General features: G+C 41.8%; 1 protein-coding gene across 2 annotated transcripts in view; it reads right to left on the reverse strand.

Annotated features, from left to right (window-relative positions):
• Positions 1 to 19,270, reverse strand: part of wnk4a (WNK lysine deficient protein kinase 4a) — a 36,536-nt gene that overhangs the window by 14,981 nt on the left and 2,285 nt on the right. For both annotated transcript variants that reach the window (XM_041066756.1, XM_041066757.1), the window contains exons 3-7: positions 5,530 to 5,702; positions 5,047 to 5,267; positions 4,436 to 4,593; positions 1,696 to 1,784; positions 681 to 900 (exon numbers count right to left, since the gene is read on the reverse strand). In XM_041066756.1, coding sequence (XP_040922690.1) covers positions 681 to 900; positions 1,696 to 1,784; positions 4,436 to 4,593; positions 5,047 to 5,267; positions 5,530 to 5,702 — 861 coding nt within the window. The remainder of the gene's footprint in view (positions 1 to 680; positions 901 to 1,695; positions 1,785 to 4,435; positions 4,594 to 5,046; positions 5,268 to 5,529; positions 5,703 to 19,270) is intronic.

The raw sequence follows: 19,270 nt of genomic DNA on the forward strand, positions 1-19,270 counted from the left end.
GACACGCTCTCACATTTCGAACCACTGATGATTAAATGTTGAGCCGTGCCCTTGACACAGTCGGCAAGTGCTTTCTCTTCATGGGCTGGAGCGCACTTCAATGCTTCTGCTATCATAACAGAACCGTAAAAGAAGTGTAATGATGCTGGGGTGCATTAGTGAGGCTGCTCCCACTGTCTGGGGTCAAATGTCAAAAGACAGATAACTCAAAGAGAAATTTTTATTTCACAAATAATGTCAGACTCTGTGATATGATGTTAGCGCAGCCTGTAACAGGCTCTCCGAAGGTAATATCTGTACGGACATGAAAAATTCTACAAAATCTATAGTGTTAGTTACAAGAAACCTTCCAAATGAGCTCACTTTAGGTTGTCATCTAACATACACTACCTTTTCCTAAAAGCATCCAGATGAAGAAAATTCTTTTGTGAGGAGGAAATTGGTGCTTAATTGTGCTAAACACATCAGGGGTAATAGCATATATCCAGTCAATCTTCCTCCAGAAAATCTATCATCATAAATCAAGATCAGGATGCAGAGAACATGTGTGTTGGCTGAAGTCACCTCTATCTGTTAATCTGGAATCAATTATTCAATTTCCTCGCTAATGGCTGCTACAAACTGGGTCAGCGAGGCAGTAAAGGTTGACCTCACAGCATAGTCTCTGTGTGTCGCCTTACCATCTCCTGAGCCACCTCCTCAGGCACGTCTTTGTAGAGCTCAAAGAGGAACTCAATGGCGTTGTTGTCCTTATACTTCCCGTGGAGCTTCTTGGTGTCGTCCATGCGCAGCCACAGCTTCAGGCCCGACTTCACCATGTCGTCCTCCTCTGCCAGCTCCACGTGCACACCATTGTTCTCCTGGAAGAAGGGGTGATCCAGGAGGTCCTGAATGGTGTACCTGCAGGAAAGGAGGGAAATCAGTCATTTAGTTTCAGACACTTAGACTACTTAATGAACTGGTTCACAGGTTTGATCACACTGTTTTTGATCATTTCTAATTGTCTACACAATTCTGTTTCACAGATAGCTTCAGGGTTGAGGAAGTTCAGCAGCTTCTCACTGAGCACAAACAGTCCACTGTCTACAAAAGTAAAATTAAGATAACAGCACGAAGCTTTATATACAAAGAGAAGTGCAAAACATACTGTCTATCAGGCTGCAATGACCTTGTTTCTCTTACTTACATGGTGACAAAAATAACAGGACAAAAAAAGTCTAAAAGTAAATCACTGTTTTTGAAGATTTAAACTTTCAAAAAGCTGAATTGGTTTGTGTTTACACTCAGTTTGAAACTGCAGCAGAATCCTTGTTTCTCCTGCTTTTTCTTTTTTCCTGACATTGTGTTATACACAGCTACAAACTGAAAAACAGCGAGCCGATCCTCTAACTAGCCCTCTAAGCACTTGAATTGTAAGACAAAAAGTATTTTTCCTCTTCTGGCTCTTTGTAGAAGCTAATAAAGAGAATTTTCTGCTAGGGAGTATGAAAACTGGCTTGTTTAAGTTTGATTTTTGTGCAGAAAAGGAAAAAAAAAGTTGAACAAAGTTATGAGCGAGACACTAGATAGCTCCTGTTAGTTTACTGAAAAAAAAGAACAATACTATAGGGGTTATAACACTTCATGAACATTAAAATATACAATATTTATGCATATAATGTTTTTGCTGATTGCACTATATGTTTTCACTTGTACCTTTCATCCTTGTTCATACGAATGCAGCCCTCAATGATCTCCTTCAGCTCCGGGACTTTGACTTTGTAGAAACTGTCAGGTTTTATTCCCTGTAAGAATAATCAAATGAGAACACTGAGTTGCATTTCATCTGTTGGGGCTTTGTGGTGTATCAACAAATACCAGAGGTGCTTTTCTGACAGATTTCAGAGTAGGCTGGTGCTCTAAGCAGAATCGTTGATCAGCAACATTATCTTCCTCGTACATTTACCCCACAGTTTTCCTGTCAGAGGAACCAATCGAAGCCCTAACAGCCACTCCCACCTGCACTACATGTTAACCATAATCCAACTCCTCTGCTCTGTGACATCTGCCACCAGCCAGCATGACATTCTGCTCTGCAATCATGTCAACACCAGAGGAAAGCAGGAACCAAGGGTTCATGAAAATGGAAAAAACCCACAAATGCTCTTGTTCTCCCTTCAAGGCATTTTAATAACTCATAAGAGCTGCAGCTTTAGCTTACAGAACATATTCAGGCAAGATTTTCTCTCTTATATGAAATCAGGGAGTTTTAAGGAGTTCTAAATGTTATCATGAGAATGAACACAGATTACAGCAGAGCTCCCATTCCTGTAAAAACACTGATAAGAATGCAAAGAGCCAAGGTCAAAAAGATGTTTGGCCTGCAGATACCCAAGAAACCAGCTGATGTTCAGTCAAAACACCAAAATAATTAGACCAACCAGTGAAGGACTGAGCAATGCATTCTGTTATCGCATTATATACTGACATGTCACACAGTAACTGCTGTCTTTTTTTTTTGTTATGACCACAATTCATTTTCTCAAGATCTTTTCGTGCCTCTTGTTTAAATGAGACAAAGGACAGAGCTGCATGAAAGCAGAGAGAAAGACACAATTTGTTTTGTATATTTGACTTTTGTTATTGTCTTTACAGCGTGATACAGCGTGACTGCTGCATTGCATAATAATCACCCTAAACTTATGCTGTAAATAAAATATGTCACTGCCACTGTGGTGAAGACAAACACAAACTGGGGAGCCCCCCAAAAAAACTCCAGTGCAATCACACAACACAGTTATCTTGGTGAAATGTGATTTAGACGATCTGCAGCAGAGCACAGAGGTTTCTTTGTCTAAGCAGTCTGATCCACTGTCCTCACAGGCACCTTCAGAATAAATCAGTTTTTTCTCAGTCCAAATCTAATTTGTGGCTCTGCACCTTTCCTGTGGTGACAGAGGTCTAGATAAGATCTTCAGAAATTTGCTGGTGTTGTATTGAGCTTGTTTGGTGTATCACATCTCAGCTTAATCAGGAAAAACGTATTTTAATGATCCGTGCGTTTAGTGAAGCAAGAAGAATTTTCTTGCGCAAATTTATAAGAATGAATCATGAATCGTCACGGCTTATGAACAAAACGTGGTTTTCTTTGACGCACATTTCAGTGAGAGAAATGCCATTTAAGGCCAAAAGTATGAGGACATCGCAAAACACACACAGCCATTTTTCAAGATTTGAGATACAATAAAGGATAGTATGCTTCCAACTGTGTGGCAACTGTTGAAAATTATATTGTTTGTGTCCACATACTTTTGTCCATGTAATGTTTATTAATATGCATTTATTTATTTCAAGTGAAATTAAACCATATTATGAACAAGGCACAAAAAGTCTGAAAAAATATGTTCTGCCTTTCATCTGTCAAGCTCAGGCCCCTAAAACAGCAATCATCAGCCATATAAGGGAAAGGTTACATTATTAAAGTGACATGCTAATAAACTGACACATGACGTCTGTACTGTACACAAACCTTAAACGTAAACAAATTGTGAAAAGCAAGGTTAATATGGGTTTTATTAAATCTCCTCGCACGGCTCCTCCGACTGCACATGGAACATTATTATGTTGTCTTGTTTGTGGAGGAGCCAGACCCACCCTGACTCGTTGGCATTGTCGCTTTCTCACTTTCCAGCCTCCGTCAGACTCTGTTTACTTTGCATATGCGACACGCAAGAAAGAAACTAGCCCTCTTTGTGGAGTAAAGAGTGAGACATAATTTCCAAAACATATAATTCTACCGTCGCCTGCTCTTGCCCACCATGGCATCATCACTGTACTTGGCACCCGGGAGAGGCTTGAAATACGGCAGCCTAAAGCCACTGCTGTAATGCTACGCTCTTAAAACTCACTAATGTGCGTCTGGAGTTTTTTTTTCTCTGAGTCCCACGTTTGTTTTTCTCTATTCAACTCTCTGATATCACCTGAATTCAACATCAGTTTATGTACTGCAAGTGGGTTTAGACAGAACTTCTGCAAATGTCAGCGCTGACAGGTGACTTCAGTCTTCCATTCAGCATCATTTCATGGAGCAGAGAATATTCCACTGAATACGATATGCAGCCAGAACCAGTAAAGACAGTGGCAATCACTGAAACATAATGCATATCCTGCGTCATGACTGCGGGCTGAAAACAGAGGAGAGGTCAGGTCATGGTATGGTTCGGCGCCCTGAGCTTGTAATTGACAAATCTGAGCCTTTAATAGACAAAATGGTGCTTTCATTCCATGTGGGTCCTCACTACTTTCCAAAGATCCAGGATATCCAGACGCATACACAAGATTTCCTGGTTCCGCTCTGTCTGATTCCAGAGTGCACATGGAAGAAAGCCAACATATGTGGACAATTACATTAAATGCAGGTTAAAGAAAACGAGCTGGTCCCGCTCTCTTTACTCACACTGGTGACTTTGCGGTAGATCTGGGCAGCGTTTTGGCACTCAGAGTACGGGTACTCAGAGGTGGCCATCTCCAGGATGCACATTCCAAAGGCGTAGACGTCCACAGCTTCGTCATACTTCTCCTCGTACATCTCTGGGGCCATGAACTCTGGTGTTCCTGTCGAGGTTCAGAGGGCAGAGGTTACAGTCAACAGTCATTCTATTATTCTACTAAACCACTGAATCAAATCAAATGTCAAACTTAAACTCAGTTCAATTAAATCTTTCCCACTGAACTTAGAAGCCGTTTGAGTAATGATGCTATATTTAAAAATGCAGGAAGGAATTTAAACAGAGGCATCCACGGCTGCTTGTGAAGGAAGAAAGGATACAGGCAGGAGAAACTGGAAGGCTCTTAAGCCTTTTAAAAAATAAACAAAGGCTTCATTTCATTGCAGAACCTCAACATGTCAGGACTGTTTCCAGTGAAGTTTTAGATAGCTGTAAACTGCTGGATTTAAGCATAATTTTGTTCTAGACACCATTTCTTTCAGATATCAGTGGAAAGTCATATTTGTGTAAACTATCTGAGCAGGGTAAACACGCACACACAAGCCAAATTTACACTTACCAATGACACTTTTAGCAAAAGAGGCACTTTTGAGCGTGGCCAGCCCCAGATCTCCTATCTTGACAGAGCCAGTGGGGCCGGTGATGAATATGTTGTCACACTTGAGGTCCCGGTGGATGATGGGAGGAGTGCGTGTGTGCAGAAAGTGAAGCCCTTTGAGGATCTGACGACTCCAGCGCTGCAGCAGCTTCAGCTTCATCTCCTTGAACCTCTTCAAGTACCTAAAACAAAGGAGGATAAGACTAAACACCCCAATCCAAACACACCAAAGCACAGCAAGAGGAGGAAGCTTTTTAATGCCCGGGAATAATTCATCTCTTATTTTGACAGCCCAGAGGAAGTTTTAAAGTGAGCTAGTTTCCTGAATTCTCTCCCAAAACTATGAGAGGATCTAAGTTCTGGTCCTTATGCTGCATCTTTAATCAAACCTTTAAAAGCCAAAGTCAAGATGTCGAGAATTGTAGAGAATTAAGGTAGACTCACGTTTTGAGCGTGCCTGACGTCATGAGTTCAGTCACCAGGATGATGCACTTGTGGCCCTTCACCGTCGACTTCCAGGAGTCATGGAAGCGGACGATGTTCGGGTGCTGCAGGCCCTTCAGCATCTCCACTTCCTCGCTGAAACGTTGCCGCTCTGCCTTGGTCAGCTTGCGGGTCTGCAGAGGAAGTAACATGTTTACATGCACGCGAAGATCCACTTTAAATCCTTATTCTGGTTTTGAACATATTCAAAATAATGACATTTACATGAAGCATGAGAAAGTTGTTTATTCCGCTCCCTGTATTCATGATATTGTAAGATAGCATCAGGGTTTAATTAAAATTATAATTATATCATGTGATATAATCAAAAGCTAAATGGAGCCTGAGCTGAGATTGTTTTGTCAACATGTTGTAAAAATGCAGCGCTGTTGACAGTTGACTATGAAGGTTTAACACACACGTGCTCTGGTCTGGTTACGTAAGTAAGTAGCAATAAACATACATATACAAGTACATGGGACCAATTTGATAAATCACTGTTACTTTAGCTAATGAGCTTGCTGTGGGGCAAGAAACCACAGGTTCATCCATCTGGGTGACCTTACGGTTACATAATCACCTTCGTTTACCAATAAGGTTTTACCGATTTAAGGAGGAGGTTTGTGTAAAACTGAACCAAACACTGCAATCACGCTGGATGAACAAAGACATTTTTGTGCTTCCTCTAGGATGAATGGCCCGATTTTACTGCTGCTGGAGTAACTCAGTCTGTGGTGGGTGGTTGGTGGAAAACTCCTGGGAGACTTCAGGACCATGAACCCTGCATTGAGGCAGATTTCTGGGAAAAATACTCTGCATATGTTTATGCTTACAATCAACTTGACCACTACACTTTCTCCTTCCTCTCTGCTTTTTCCCAGTAAGTGAGGAGGTGCGGCTGCTGTTAATGCTGCCTCATCAACACAGGAGGCAGACTGTCTGAAGACCTACGCTGCCTGAAGTCACACAACGAAAGGCCCCTTTTACCTGCGTCAGTCACCTGTCAAAATGTCACATTACACCAGCAATTCAAACATGAGGCCCCGAGCTCAAAAGCTAGACACAGAGGTGACTTCTGACCAAGTGGTTGGCTTTTAGGTCGATAGTGATCAGTTTATGATGTGAACACAGGCTGCAGCTTATTCCTCATAGACCTCAGTGCTGCTAAATGGTTAGCAAAAAAGGAAACATGTTGAGCTCAGAGTAAAAGCCACAATTACAACCTGTTTAAAAACTAATCCAAAAAGGCTATTAAATCACATACATGTGCATGCATCTTCTGAGTAAGTCAGTTCAGATTTAATCTAATTTGCACTTGATACACTCAATTGCATTTTATGGCCCAAATTACAGTTGTGGACACTGAGGTTTACAGTCCCCATAGATCTTTGTGCTCTGGAAACTGAGGAAAGACGCACAATATGACACAAATCATGGTTGTGAATGTAAGAGTGTGTGTGTGCAGCGAGTCAGTGGGTTTAATGGTGGATGTACATCTGGTTATTTATGTATCTAAGTGCGATAACATCAGACCCCTGTGTAGCGAGCGTTGTCTCCCGCACATAGTTGCTTGCGCAGGGGAATGACGGCTGTTGCAGCACAGAGTCGGTGTAACACACATTAGCTGTGGCATGCAGCCGCGCGGCGCGGAGAACCTGCCGCTTCCAAAACCAACCAAGAGGATTTACTACAGCTTGGCACGCCGGACGGCATGATTGCAAAATACTAAAATGCAAAAACGCAGTCGTTCTTGGAAGAAGAAAAATCCTGCTGTGGTCACTCTGAGCAACACTGTTTGCGAAATGCGAGCTGTGGAACAAACTGGGGTGATTGTTTCATGTGACTCATCAAAACCTGTGCTCAGTTCAAACCAGCAAACTGAGGAATTGTTCATTTCTTTCATTATTACAGATACTTATACTCTTCTTCACTACGACTTAATGGCGTCTATCTTTGGTCAGAGGCCGCCTGGTATTTCCTGTAAGGAACGATCTGTTGACAGCTGAGAAAGGCTTCTATCTAACTTTTCCATGGGATATTTGACTGCATCTATCTGCCCCCATGTCTCTCTTACCCCCACCCTCTTTGACAAATGAGGCCAAAATAGATTGCATAACGCTGGAGAGAGCGATGCAGGGGGGAGCCACAAAAACAAACCATCTCTGTTCTGAAAAGACAAGTGGGTATATCCATAAAAACAGTGTAGATTCAGAGGTGTGTGACTGAGCTTTGGCTAAAAGTTCTTTTTTTTTTTTTTTTTTATAATGCCGTCTCTTCCAGCTGGATGATTTATTTTTAGCCACTGGGAGGTGTGTGTGTGTGTGTGCGCGTTGAGTAGGGGGTTTGCAATAGCCAAGGTTGGAAATACTTGGGCCTGGTGCCACATAAGTGGAGTTACATAAGCAGTGTTGATGGTAGAGGGGCCACTGGTATTAAGAGGTCCCTGTCAGCTCCCCTATTATGACAACCAGGACATGAACACGATATGTCAGCCAACATTTACACCAAACCAGGTGGTGTACATGTGGCTTAATACGGGAATGAAGAGTTTGAACTGCACTGACGTTACACTCAAATAGATACAGCCAGTCTGCCCAGGAGATGGGTAACATCCAGTCAGTGTAGGGCAACTGAAAAAATGGATTCAGTCATATTACTTATAGCCAGTAGGGATGTGTGTTAAGGGTCAGAAGCAATGTTTCCAAAGCAGCCTTTCATACCCATGTCCTGAACACTTGGATCTGCATTCAAAATTATGTTACATATAGGGCTGAAAAGAACAGGGGACTGATGGATTAGTCAACTGACTTACTGAATTACTCAACATCAAGTTTGATATTTGTCAACGTATCCTACGAAAAGACCAAAACCAACAATGTGTGTCTGTCTCTCAATACCACGGCTGCCTGTGGCACTCAGACCCAAGCGCATTTGTTCCCTATCTTTAACATCAAGTCACAAATATATAATTTCATTTCTTAAAACAAGGCCCAGTGATTTTCTGAAACTGATGGGCACGACAGTTTTTAGAAAACTTTACTCAGACAAGAGTAAGTAGTGCGTTTCCTGGGGACTTTTCTCGGCCACAGATTAATCCACATTTAGTTCTCCTGTGATTATTTACGGCAGTGGGACAGTGTATGTGTGATTTACTCAGTGTGTGTTCATGGTAATGAAGGAACATGTCACCCAGTGCAACAGAGTGTTTTCAAGACTTTCCAATAAAAAAAGACCTCTATGGCAGAGAGGAATAAGGTATATTAGAATTTGTCTACTTACGTAATACTTTTCAGTTGGATCAGTTCACTGTTGGTTTTTCATTTTCATGGATTTGTCAAGAGAAATATAGAAGAAAAATACAGCATATTGCGAACATTTCCCCTTAAAGCTGCAGTATACATTTTTTCCAAGTATTTTTGAGTTGAAATATGCTTCAAAATATATCTTAACGTGGAGATGTGCTGTCAAAGGCATCTGTGAGCCAAACTCATAAAACAGCCTGGCAGCAGTGCAGAAATATTTCTTTTCTAAAAGTTTTTTAAGCCCTTCTAACCAATCAGAGAAGGCCAAAGTCAGGGGTGGAAGCTCATGGCTGTCAGGGAAAAGACAAACATGTTTCTGGTCTACTACTCCTCTCGCACCGAGGCTTAAAGCAGGAATTAGCACCTGGAAGACGTCACTGTGGCTATGGCTGACTCAAAACCAGTATAAGCTGAAACAGGACTCACGATGGGGACGTAGGTTCTTCAGTTAATTATTTGATTAACTGAAGAAATGATGGACCAATTAATATTTCAGCCCTTACAAAAGTAGCTGTAGGTAGTGGTGTGGAATCAAGGCATGACTATGTTCATATCCTTTCGTGTAATTAAACAAATGATCAAACTCAGCCAATACCATGACCTCTGTTTGACCTTTTTAGGGACTGAAAAGGTTGCAGGTAAACCTTCCCTCTTTTTCTTGTCATTAACTTATTATAGAAAGTGCTGTTAACAGGCCATAACTCCTGTGCTCCTGACGCTGACAGTGAAGAGCCCTGCAGATAAAGACCAGAGTTCACAGAAGGTATGCAGGAGTGAACCTGCACAGCTTCAGCACTACCACTACCTGTCCATCAGAGGCGGTGACAACTGGCTCGCCAAACTCTGGAATTAAGGTCAAAGGCAACATGGAAAAAAAAAAAAAAAGTCTGACCTCACGCCTCTAAGACTGACATACCCACCTTGACTGACATGTACTTTGTATAAACACGCACGTAGGCACTCACACTGGTACAGTGCTGCATTTAGATGTTTGCAGGTGAGAACTGAGGTGGCAGTGTGCTCTTTCCAAGGAAAACCTGACATGTTGTGTAAATGGAGCGGGCAGAGGGAGGTTAGCCATTAATCTCATAAGGATTGAGGACTCAAACCAGCCTCTGACTGCCGCTCTCACTCTGAGAACCTGACCTAACCTGTGGCGCCCGGCTAATTACCTGCACAAGTGAAAAGAGACCTAGATGCAGGATTACGCTATCTCTCATGTATTTCAAAAGTGAAAAGTGGGGCTGTCAATAAAATCTTTGTCCATGTAGTTTAGATACTTTTCCTAGATATGAACAGATTTCACGGTCAGACCAGTACCGAGGCAGATACTGATTGCGGGGGAGTAAACTATAAACACATAATGTAAACAAACAATCTTGATACAGATTTTTTAAAAATACACATACAGTATATTTTACAGTTGAAAAAACCTGTTACAAACTATGTAAAGGCGACACAACACAACTTTGTCATACTGGTACTGCTCTATTTACACTGATATTTATACATCTACAATAAGCTAATATCAGCCAGTACATAGGCCTGGTCGATTTATTGGTCTGCACAAGGTTGTCCTCTGAACTGGACAGCGTGAGTTGTCTCAAAAAGTGTTGCACCACCTTGTTTGAGACACTAAGGTTGATTTGTTTGAGAGCTGGGAGATCCTGTAACTTTAGTCTGTTTACTTTGTTATTCTTAACATCTGTCAACCTGCCTGGTGTTTGCTTTTAGTTTCTCACTACCACCTCAGCTTCTATAAACTGCTCTGCACTTATAGTGCAGTCCATTAAGGCGTCTCTCCTTAAATAATCCTCTTGCCTTTCAAGCTGAGCATAGTATTGTGCAATTACAGTAAACGTTAACTTTTCTCTGCACGCTACTTCCCTGATCCACCTCATCCTCGCTCATCTATAAGCTCTGTATTGTTGTCTTTTGTTGCGCTCCTTACATCCGAGGTCAGACTTATAAACTGTACAAGGGAAGGAAGCTTGTGAAATGCTGGAGGGGCGAGTGTATTAGCAGCTCGCTCAGTGTAATGGCATTTCAAGAGAAGAGTGTGAATGCAACAAACACTTTGTCCTCTTCAGCGAACCCAGCAAACCACGGAAAGATCACAAGACGCCTGGAGGATACAGCCTGTAAGAGTTTTGTGTTCGAAAATACAGCAGAGAAGTCGGGTCAACATGATGACATAGAGAAACAGCAAAGAGGTGGAAAGAGCCTAGTTATGGGTCACACAATCTAACTTAGTTATGCAATCGTGCACAAATATGATGACACGCTTTCTGTGATGACCAGAGTTAAAAGAAGGCGACAATATTTACTGCACATCAGATTGACAAACAATCTCATTTACAGCAGAAATTGGAAGAACTAAAATCTAACGAAGGGCAAGTTCTTGCACAGCTGAAGCTGAAATTTGAGCCAAAACAGAATTTTACCAGGTCGTGTTCACCGCTGCCCGTTAGCAACCTTCTGCACACCAAACCGATGTGAAAAGCCTGCTTGAAGGAGCAGCTGTGTGAGATTTCAATAAACACGTAACATGTCACATGACATTTCTTGCACTTCCGTAAATAAACAACATATATTAAGCAGCTCCTCATCCTGCGCACTGAGGGACATTATTGAAAATTGCGTGTTAGGTACACTGGCACAGCGGACACAACAGCCTGTCATGTTCCGTCACAGCGACGTCTTCTACTGCTATAAAGGGCCAAGGCGAACCTGTGGGCTCTTAAACCTGATTAAACTGAATCAAGTGGCCAGGCAACCGTGGCAGCCAAAAACAATAATCTTTGTGGGGACACCTTTACAGCAGGGAGCCTTTCTGATCACTTACTGCTACTGAAAGTGAAAAAGTCATAAATATTTGATTGTAAATATTTTATAGCTCAAGAATCCACGTCATTCTTTCTGTTCTTTGCTGTTTTTTGGAGCCACAATCATTGAATAATAAAATAAGAATGGTTTATTTGCCACTCTTTAACTTTGAATTATGTTATTGACCTCCTAAGAACAAAATAAAAACGTAAAAGAAAATTCTGCAATGTGCCAGCCCCTTCACAATTACCTCTGACATTTTTAGTGGCAGCCGTGCAGCACTCTAATCATTAACATTAGTGGTTGGAACCATCCAGCTCCCAGTCTGTTTCCAGGAATTACCTTAGCAGCCCTAATTACTTTAAAATGTTTACAATAATTATGATCCAGGCTACCGTTAGCAGACTGCAACCTTCAACAAGTTCATGACAAACGTATCTGACAGGTTTTGAAGGTATGTCCCTGGGGCGGATTTCTTACATCTTCTGGTGCCAGCTTTTCTTTCTTTTTTTTTTTTTTTTTTTACAGCAGCTATTTGAAAGAGGTGAGCCAAACACTCACCTCTTTCAAACACATAAATTTGTTTTTATGGTTTTGTAACACATGAGAAGGAGAATGCAAGTACTAGATGGTCTCTTGGTCAATGGTCCACAAACCTATTGACTTGCAGATTGTTTAATTTCAAGAATCCTCTACAGACATGCATCCCTGATAAAAGATAGGCAAACTATTTGTAAATTATTAACCACTAATAAAGCAATTAGTTACGCTATTGTGGTTATAATTTCATGCCCGCTGGAATTTATCTCGCAAACCCCAGGTTGGGAGCTTTGAACAATCACAGGACGTATTTGAAAGTCAATTTTGATCTTATCTTTCTGTGGATGACAATGTCCTGATGCACGAATCTCCAAACATCTGGCACTCCACGCAGGAAAACACTGTATGCTAAGCTTTGTTGGGAACTATTGTTTAGCTGAGATCTGACCATGAGAGCGTTAGCTTTTGAAGTTGAAGTTGTTATGACTCCAGGCTCAGCAACAGCCAGCGAGCGGAGAAGGCGCTTTCATCTCGATGCGGCTTTGCCTTTTTTAAAATTACTTTTTGTGACGTTAAAGCTGATAAAACCCCTCAAATATCACCTGAAATTCCAAATGTCTGGAAAGAATTGCAACATGCCTTTGCTCACTTCAGAATTAAATAAAGATTTGTTTTGTTATAGATGTTTTTGTAAGAGCCTGACAAACTGAAATAAAACATGAAGCACGTGTTACATGCTGAAACTGTATGTTTTGTAACTGGTTTATTTGCACTCCACTTTAGCTCCGGCTGCAGGAGGGGGGCAGCAGGGTAGTGTTACACTGACAAACAAGGATGTGCTATCAAGTGCCACTGGCAACCAGGACCGGATATAGTTTACGAAGTGATGGTATGTAAGTTGTGCCCTTGTCACAGGAAGGCAACAACATGAAAGATTTATGAATCCTCGACTCTGTTCAATTAAGAGTCTAAATGATGGATATTTTGAGATCATGAATGTGAGCACCAACTTTAGAAACTCACAGAGCGTCAAGATAAATGTGAACTAAGACAGCACAGTTCAGCTCCGGGGAGAACACAAATTAATGCTTTCTGTTGACTGAGAAAACACATTATAGTGTTTGTTGATGGGTATTGCAAGGTGCCGGACTCCAAACAGGCAGAGCCATTACTGTACACCAATGGCCGATTCATCCCAGGATTCACATGGCAACTTAGAGCACATTTACACTCCCGACGCCTCCGTCCTGCACGCTCCGACACACACGGTCGGTTCAGAAATGACCAGAGGTTACCCCGTGGAGCAGTCTTTTCCTTTACCAACTATGGCCTCGGAGCCCAAACAGCTATTAAACCTTGAGGTCTTTGGTTTGTTTAGGAAGCAGGACTCAGGCCTCAGCAGGGCCCAGGCTACAGGGTGACCACATGTTTTCACCCCTGAAGGAACGTTACAGTCACACACTGTCAATACTAAAAACACAGAGCAGAGAAGCCTTTTTTTTCCAAAGTGCAATGACTGATCTGCACTGTGATTTCAGAGAGAGTGATTTGAGATAGAGATGAAAGTTGACAGTTGTGAAAGAGCCGTACAGAAATCTTTGGTCATGGCAGAGCGCTGAAAGAATAGTTCTGAAATGTACTGATAGACAGAGCCCCAGTGGAAAAGAGTAAGACACAAGCATCCAGTATATAAACACTTATTCAGAGAGTAGATAGAAAAATGGAGAACAAAAAGATATATATTTGTGCTCCTTTAAAAGACAGAGCCAATGTGATTACCGTAAATACAAAAACAATCCTCCAGCTTAATGGATACTGATGTCATATTTGAAAGGATCGCAGAGGATAAGCCCCATGACAAGAAACAAGCGTTCCCTTGAGCTCCATCTGACAAAACATGAAGCAGATTGTTTAAATATGGGCCACCAGAAAACTATTACTGGAAGCTGGAGAACTTTAAACCTGGACTACTTACTGAAACCCCTCACATGAAGAATCGATCTACACAGAGAACCCAATAAAAGCAGTGACTCAGCAGAGACAGAGCCGCTGCCAATGGCACACTTGTGTGTGCAAAAGTACAATAGCGCAGTTATTACTGGCAGATGGAAAACCAGTTTCTAATCTGTTTTTTCCACACAGTGTTCCCGGCTTGTGTCTGGCAGAGTTACGTGTAACTCCAGTTGGGAAGCTTTGCTCCACTGATCAGTGCGTTCTCCTAATTATTTCATAGTTATGACAGGAGACAGATGAAGTTTATGATCATTTTCAGTCAGTGATATCTTAACATATTCACTGCTATGACTTCACAGAATATTCTGGATGTTTGTTAATAGAAAAACAAACAGAAAGTCAGATTACTGTGTTTGTATGCCTCAGTAGCCTGACCAGTGCCGGCTTATCTGAGGTATCATGTTTAGCTTCCTGCTAATCAACGCGTTTATAAGCTTACTCAAGCTACTGCAAATGCATTATTGTATTAATATGTTCCAACTCTTAAACAATGAATGATGAAGTTGTTTATGGAGTCTACACACATATATACACACACACACACAAGTGTATTTTACTTTACTAATTAAGGTTTCTGTATTCAAAATTTGTCTTACTTATCTTACGTGGACAAACACTGAAGACTACTGAACTTAAAGCAAGACTAGCAGCAACACTTCTTTTTTGATTCTTTGACACCTGAAACCCTCCGTGTGTAGTTTTCTTAAGTTTTTCGACCATCTGTTTTCCAGACCCACTTATCCCAGGAAAGATCACTGAGCGGGTCTGCAGCCTCACCCAGCATGGACTCGGTGAGGGGCAGGGCACAGTCGACAGCCAATCACAGGGCTTAGACATATAGAGAAATACGTTCCTGTTCTCCTTCACACCTACTGGTTTCCAATAGAAACATACAAACACACCAAACGGCCCAAGGCGCCTGAACACAGAGCCACCATGCTGCCCCAGCTTGTACCTACAGTATCCACCCTACAAAGACACTAACATACTATCAACGGCAGCCAGTGCAACACCGTTATCTAGTGTCAGCGCTGAGTGCACACTGTATGATACAGACAAGCTGTATCTTGCAGAGCAATCACCAAATGCGTGCACATTTAGTACCGTACAAGTTTTATAGGTGACACAGTGTGGCCTTCCTTTCAGGACTCTGCAGAGCGAATAAAAAAAACCAAAACAAAACAAACAAACAGCCCTCACGTCAAAGTGACGTGCTGCCATGTGTAAATGTAGGCTATCATTGTGGGCCTCCTTCATTTTCTCCTTAGAGAACATTGGCTGGCTCTGATAAGCTGGATTTTGCTTCACCGTGGGCGCTGCGAGGAAAGACAGTGTTGATGTTGGCTACAGTAGAACTGATAGGAAGCCCACAGCTTGTGTTATGCCACTGAACACTAGCCACATTCAGATAAAGGTTACACAGCCTGGCTTGTATGAGGCCCAGGCTAGCTAGAGAGAGAGGCAACAGAAATCTAGGACAGGTGCCAAACTAGATTTGTGCTTTGTTGTTTAACCTCATAACTCCAAATACAAACGGTGCAGACGCGGTAGCAAGACACTAATCAGGTATTACAGATTTAATTTGATCTGGTGCTATTATATGAGCTTTAAAACTCCGAGCTGAAACGTAAACAGTGCAGCTTCCAGCTCTTTCTCCCCCATGAGCTCACTTTCACTGCTAAAGTAATGGAGTTTCAACTCTTAGTACAGCAGGGGTGATGTAAATCTTCCACCACCACACCTCCTCCTCCTTACTTTTGTCCTTAGGTAACTCTGGGTCCTTGAGACAAATGACTTTAAAACAAACCGATAAGAGCTGCAACTAACTCACTATCAATTAAATTGTGAACTGTTTTTCAATCAATCCATTGTTTAGTCCTGAAAATGTCAGAAAATGGTGACAAATACCCATCATGAGTGCACAGAGTATAAGGTTTCATCTCTAAATTGTTTTTTTCTTTTTTTTTTTCAAAATCAAAATCAAAAATCAAGCTATCCATTATTAAACCACCAACTTTAAACTTTTAACATTTGAGAAGGTAGAACCAGTGAATGTTTGGCTTTTTTCACTTAATAAATTCCTGAAACTATGAACTGATTATTAACCTTTGTCAGTTAATCAATGCTCTGGACAGAGCCAGGCTAGTCAGTTCTCCTAAGATAAGCTAATCACCCACTACACTTACACTTACACCTCGGTCTCCTCCAGCAGACAGCGTGTACTGATTTTATGAGTTTCAGGAAAGGGTTACCACAATAAAATGTTCTCATTAGCCTAAATAAATAAATAATTAACCCTCCCAAAAAAAAGTTTGTGACTATCTACAAAAACTATGACCACACAAGGAGAGCACCTTGGTAAGTCATAATCAGCAGAAAACCATCTCTCAGCCTGTGTTTATGCATCAAAAGAAGTGGCTAATCGTTTACAGTATTTTTTAAAATTCACTCAAGCCAAACTTGCATTAAGCATGGCCCCTCATACACACTGATAATGCTGAAAACACAGGTGGATGTGGTAAGGCAGACATGGTGAAGCTGTTTATGTAAAGCATGATTACAGAGCATGTGTTGGTTTGGGTTTAAAAATGAAACATGAAAGCATAAAGGTGTCTGGGTGTATGCTGCAGGCTGGAGGAAGCTGCAGGAAACTGCTAGCCTTGAATAAGATCAGGTATTGCACAATCAGTGCCCTATAAAGGGGCCGGGACGGTGCATGCAATGACTGATGATCAGCATTTCATATTTATTGTAGTTTTGTATGCGCAGCAATTACAGTGATATACAACAGCAGAGATAGAGCAGGTTGTAAACTCTTCTTTTTGCCTTGGTGCAGCCCAGTGAGCACAGAGTAGATGAATGGAAGTGGGAGGGAACCATAGAATGGCTCATCCATTTTTTATCTCATCTACATTTCATTCAAAGCCTTCAAAGTGCCTATATTGCACCTGAGTCACCTGGGGGGGAGGGTTGCTAGGTAGCTGCAACCTGGGAACGTTGTTTTTTTTTTTTGTTTCTGGCCTTGCTTCTTTTGCCAACAGTACCAAGCAGATCTAAACTTGGAGCCACTTGTCTTTATAGCTCTAAAGATCTTGATAAATTTAAAAGAATTTTTTAAAAGAGTTTTTAAAAACAGATTTATAATGTAGTAGTTTGCATCAAGCAGGCCTGTGTAGAGCCCGCTAGATAAGGAAAAACTAGGAGAGATGCAGAGGCTCAGAATCTATCAGATTGAGGACAGGTGCTGAATGACAAAAAATAATGTTATATATATATATATATATATCATACTATATATAAATCTTATTTCCTTAGTGTGAACATTGCTAATACAAGCTTACGGGTGAATGATTGGTTTGTTTTCTATTGTAACATTTGTTCATGAGCAGTGACGTGAGCTCTGTCTGGTATTTTTTTCTGTCTTGGACGGGCTTTTGGTGTTGCATGTCATGGAAGAGTCTAAATGCATTGTTTACTTTTTGTATCCTAGAACAAAAAGTTCCTGTGGACACCGCCCAGACAGACCTGTGCTCGGTGACAATAGACTGTACACAGGAGAATACCTTTTGAGTGTCTCAGTGGGAATTCTGAGTAATTCAAATGATGACCTGCATAAGTGGGAAACAGGTAAAACAGATGTTTGGATTTCCTTCAGGTCTTGTGTAGCTGATTTAAACTGCCTGCAGATTACAGCTCGGGCTTGGCAATACATAGTTAAAAGAGCTTATGGCATTTCTACTTGACTTGTAATGACGCACCTTCAACTGCTGCTCCGTCAACATTACAGGAGTGATTGTGTTTAGCCACCAACAGCCAGCTTTTGTGTCCGTTTAAGCAGTCGGGGGCACATGTGGAGGACGGGTGGTGATTTTGGTTAAGAAATGCCACTGCAGCTGAGGCTGTCTCTTTGAGGCTAACTTATCACAACAGTAACCATATCAACAATGGCCACCTTTAAGCTTATTAGGAGCGATTAAGGAGCTTAACTGGGCTCTTGTCTCAAGTCAAGAGATGAAATTGCATGCTTGTTTCCAACATGGCCTCCGGCCACAGAGCTGCAGCGTGGTGTGTTGCACTTTTCACTCCACAACAGTTAAAAGCAGGGGTACGCTTTAAAAGTCAAAACCCCAAACACTGATGAACCTCTGCTTGTGTTTGGCTCGAGAGCGTGAAACAGCTACGACTGTGTTGTAACAGTGCAGGTGAAGGGACATCTGTGTCCCCCTGAGTGACTTTGTTTCTACCTCCCCCTAACAGACACCTGTTGTGTGAACTGACAGGTGGGCTCTTGAGGCAGAAGTCCCCACCTGCTGGTGCTGGAGCTTGAGCCTTTGGGGCAGATTCACTTCACCCTGGATAATCCCTGACTGTCTGTGCTCCAGTGCTTCCTCCAGATCTTAAATGCAAGACAAAGACCACCACTGTGTATCTTTAACTGAGCAAAGAGATATCAGCAGCTGTCTGTGTAGCTATATCTTAAAACAACTCCCAGTTATCTTTAAGATTGGACTGATTAGAATAGAAGTTGTCAGTAGGTATGTAGTTCAACGTCAGTGGCTCGGGGCTTAATTTGAGGTTTAAAGGGCTGCTGCCAGAGACTGATACCAATGCACGTCACACACAACGGCAAATGTTAACGGTGGACTTAAAGCTTAAATCTTTAAATCCTCCGCTGTGCTATCAAACCATGTAAGCAAAAGAAGTGGCAGCTGTTACCCAGGCTGTTTGGTGTCTACATGCCAAACACTCTGACATACAAAAAAAAAGTAGTGACACCTCTACAGTGTTACAGCAGACTACATCTTCATCAACAGACAGCGTCAGAGCTAAACACTTGGTCTGTCTTACTTCTGATGTTTGCATGTTACATGTGAGCATAAGCGCCCTGCGAGGCTGGATCACCTAGCTGAACATGATCTCACGGGTCCCATATTGAAGGATGGAAACATTTCAAAGCATATATGGCTCTGTTATCACACACAAATACAGATGGCAGATCATCACAGCTGCCTCTCGGTTGT

The sequence above is a fragment of the Toxotes jaculatrix genome, chromosome 21 (genome assembly GCF_017976425.1).
Source record: "Toxotes jaculatrix isolate fToxJac2 chromosome 21, fToxJac2.pri, whole genome shotgun sequence".
Taxonomy (NCBI): domain Eukaryota; kingdom Metazoa; phylum Chordata; class Actinopteri; family Toxotidae; genus Toxotes; species Toxotes jaculatrix.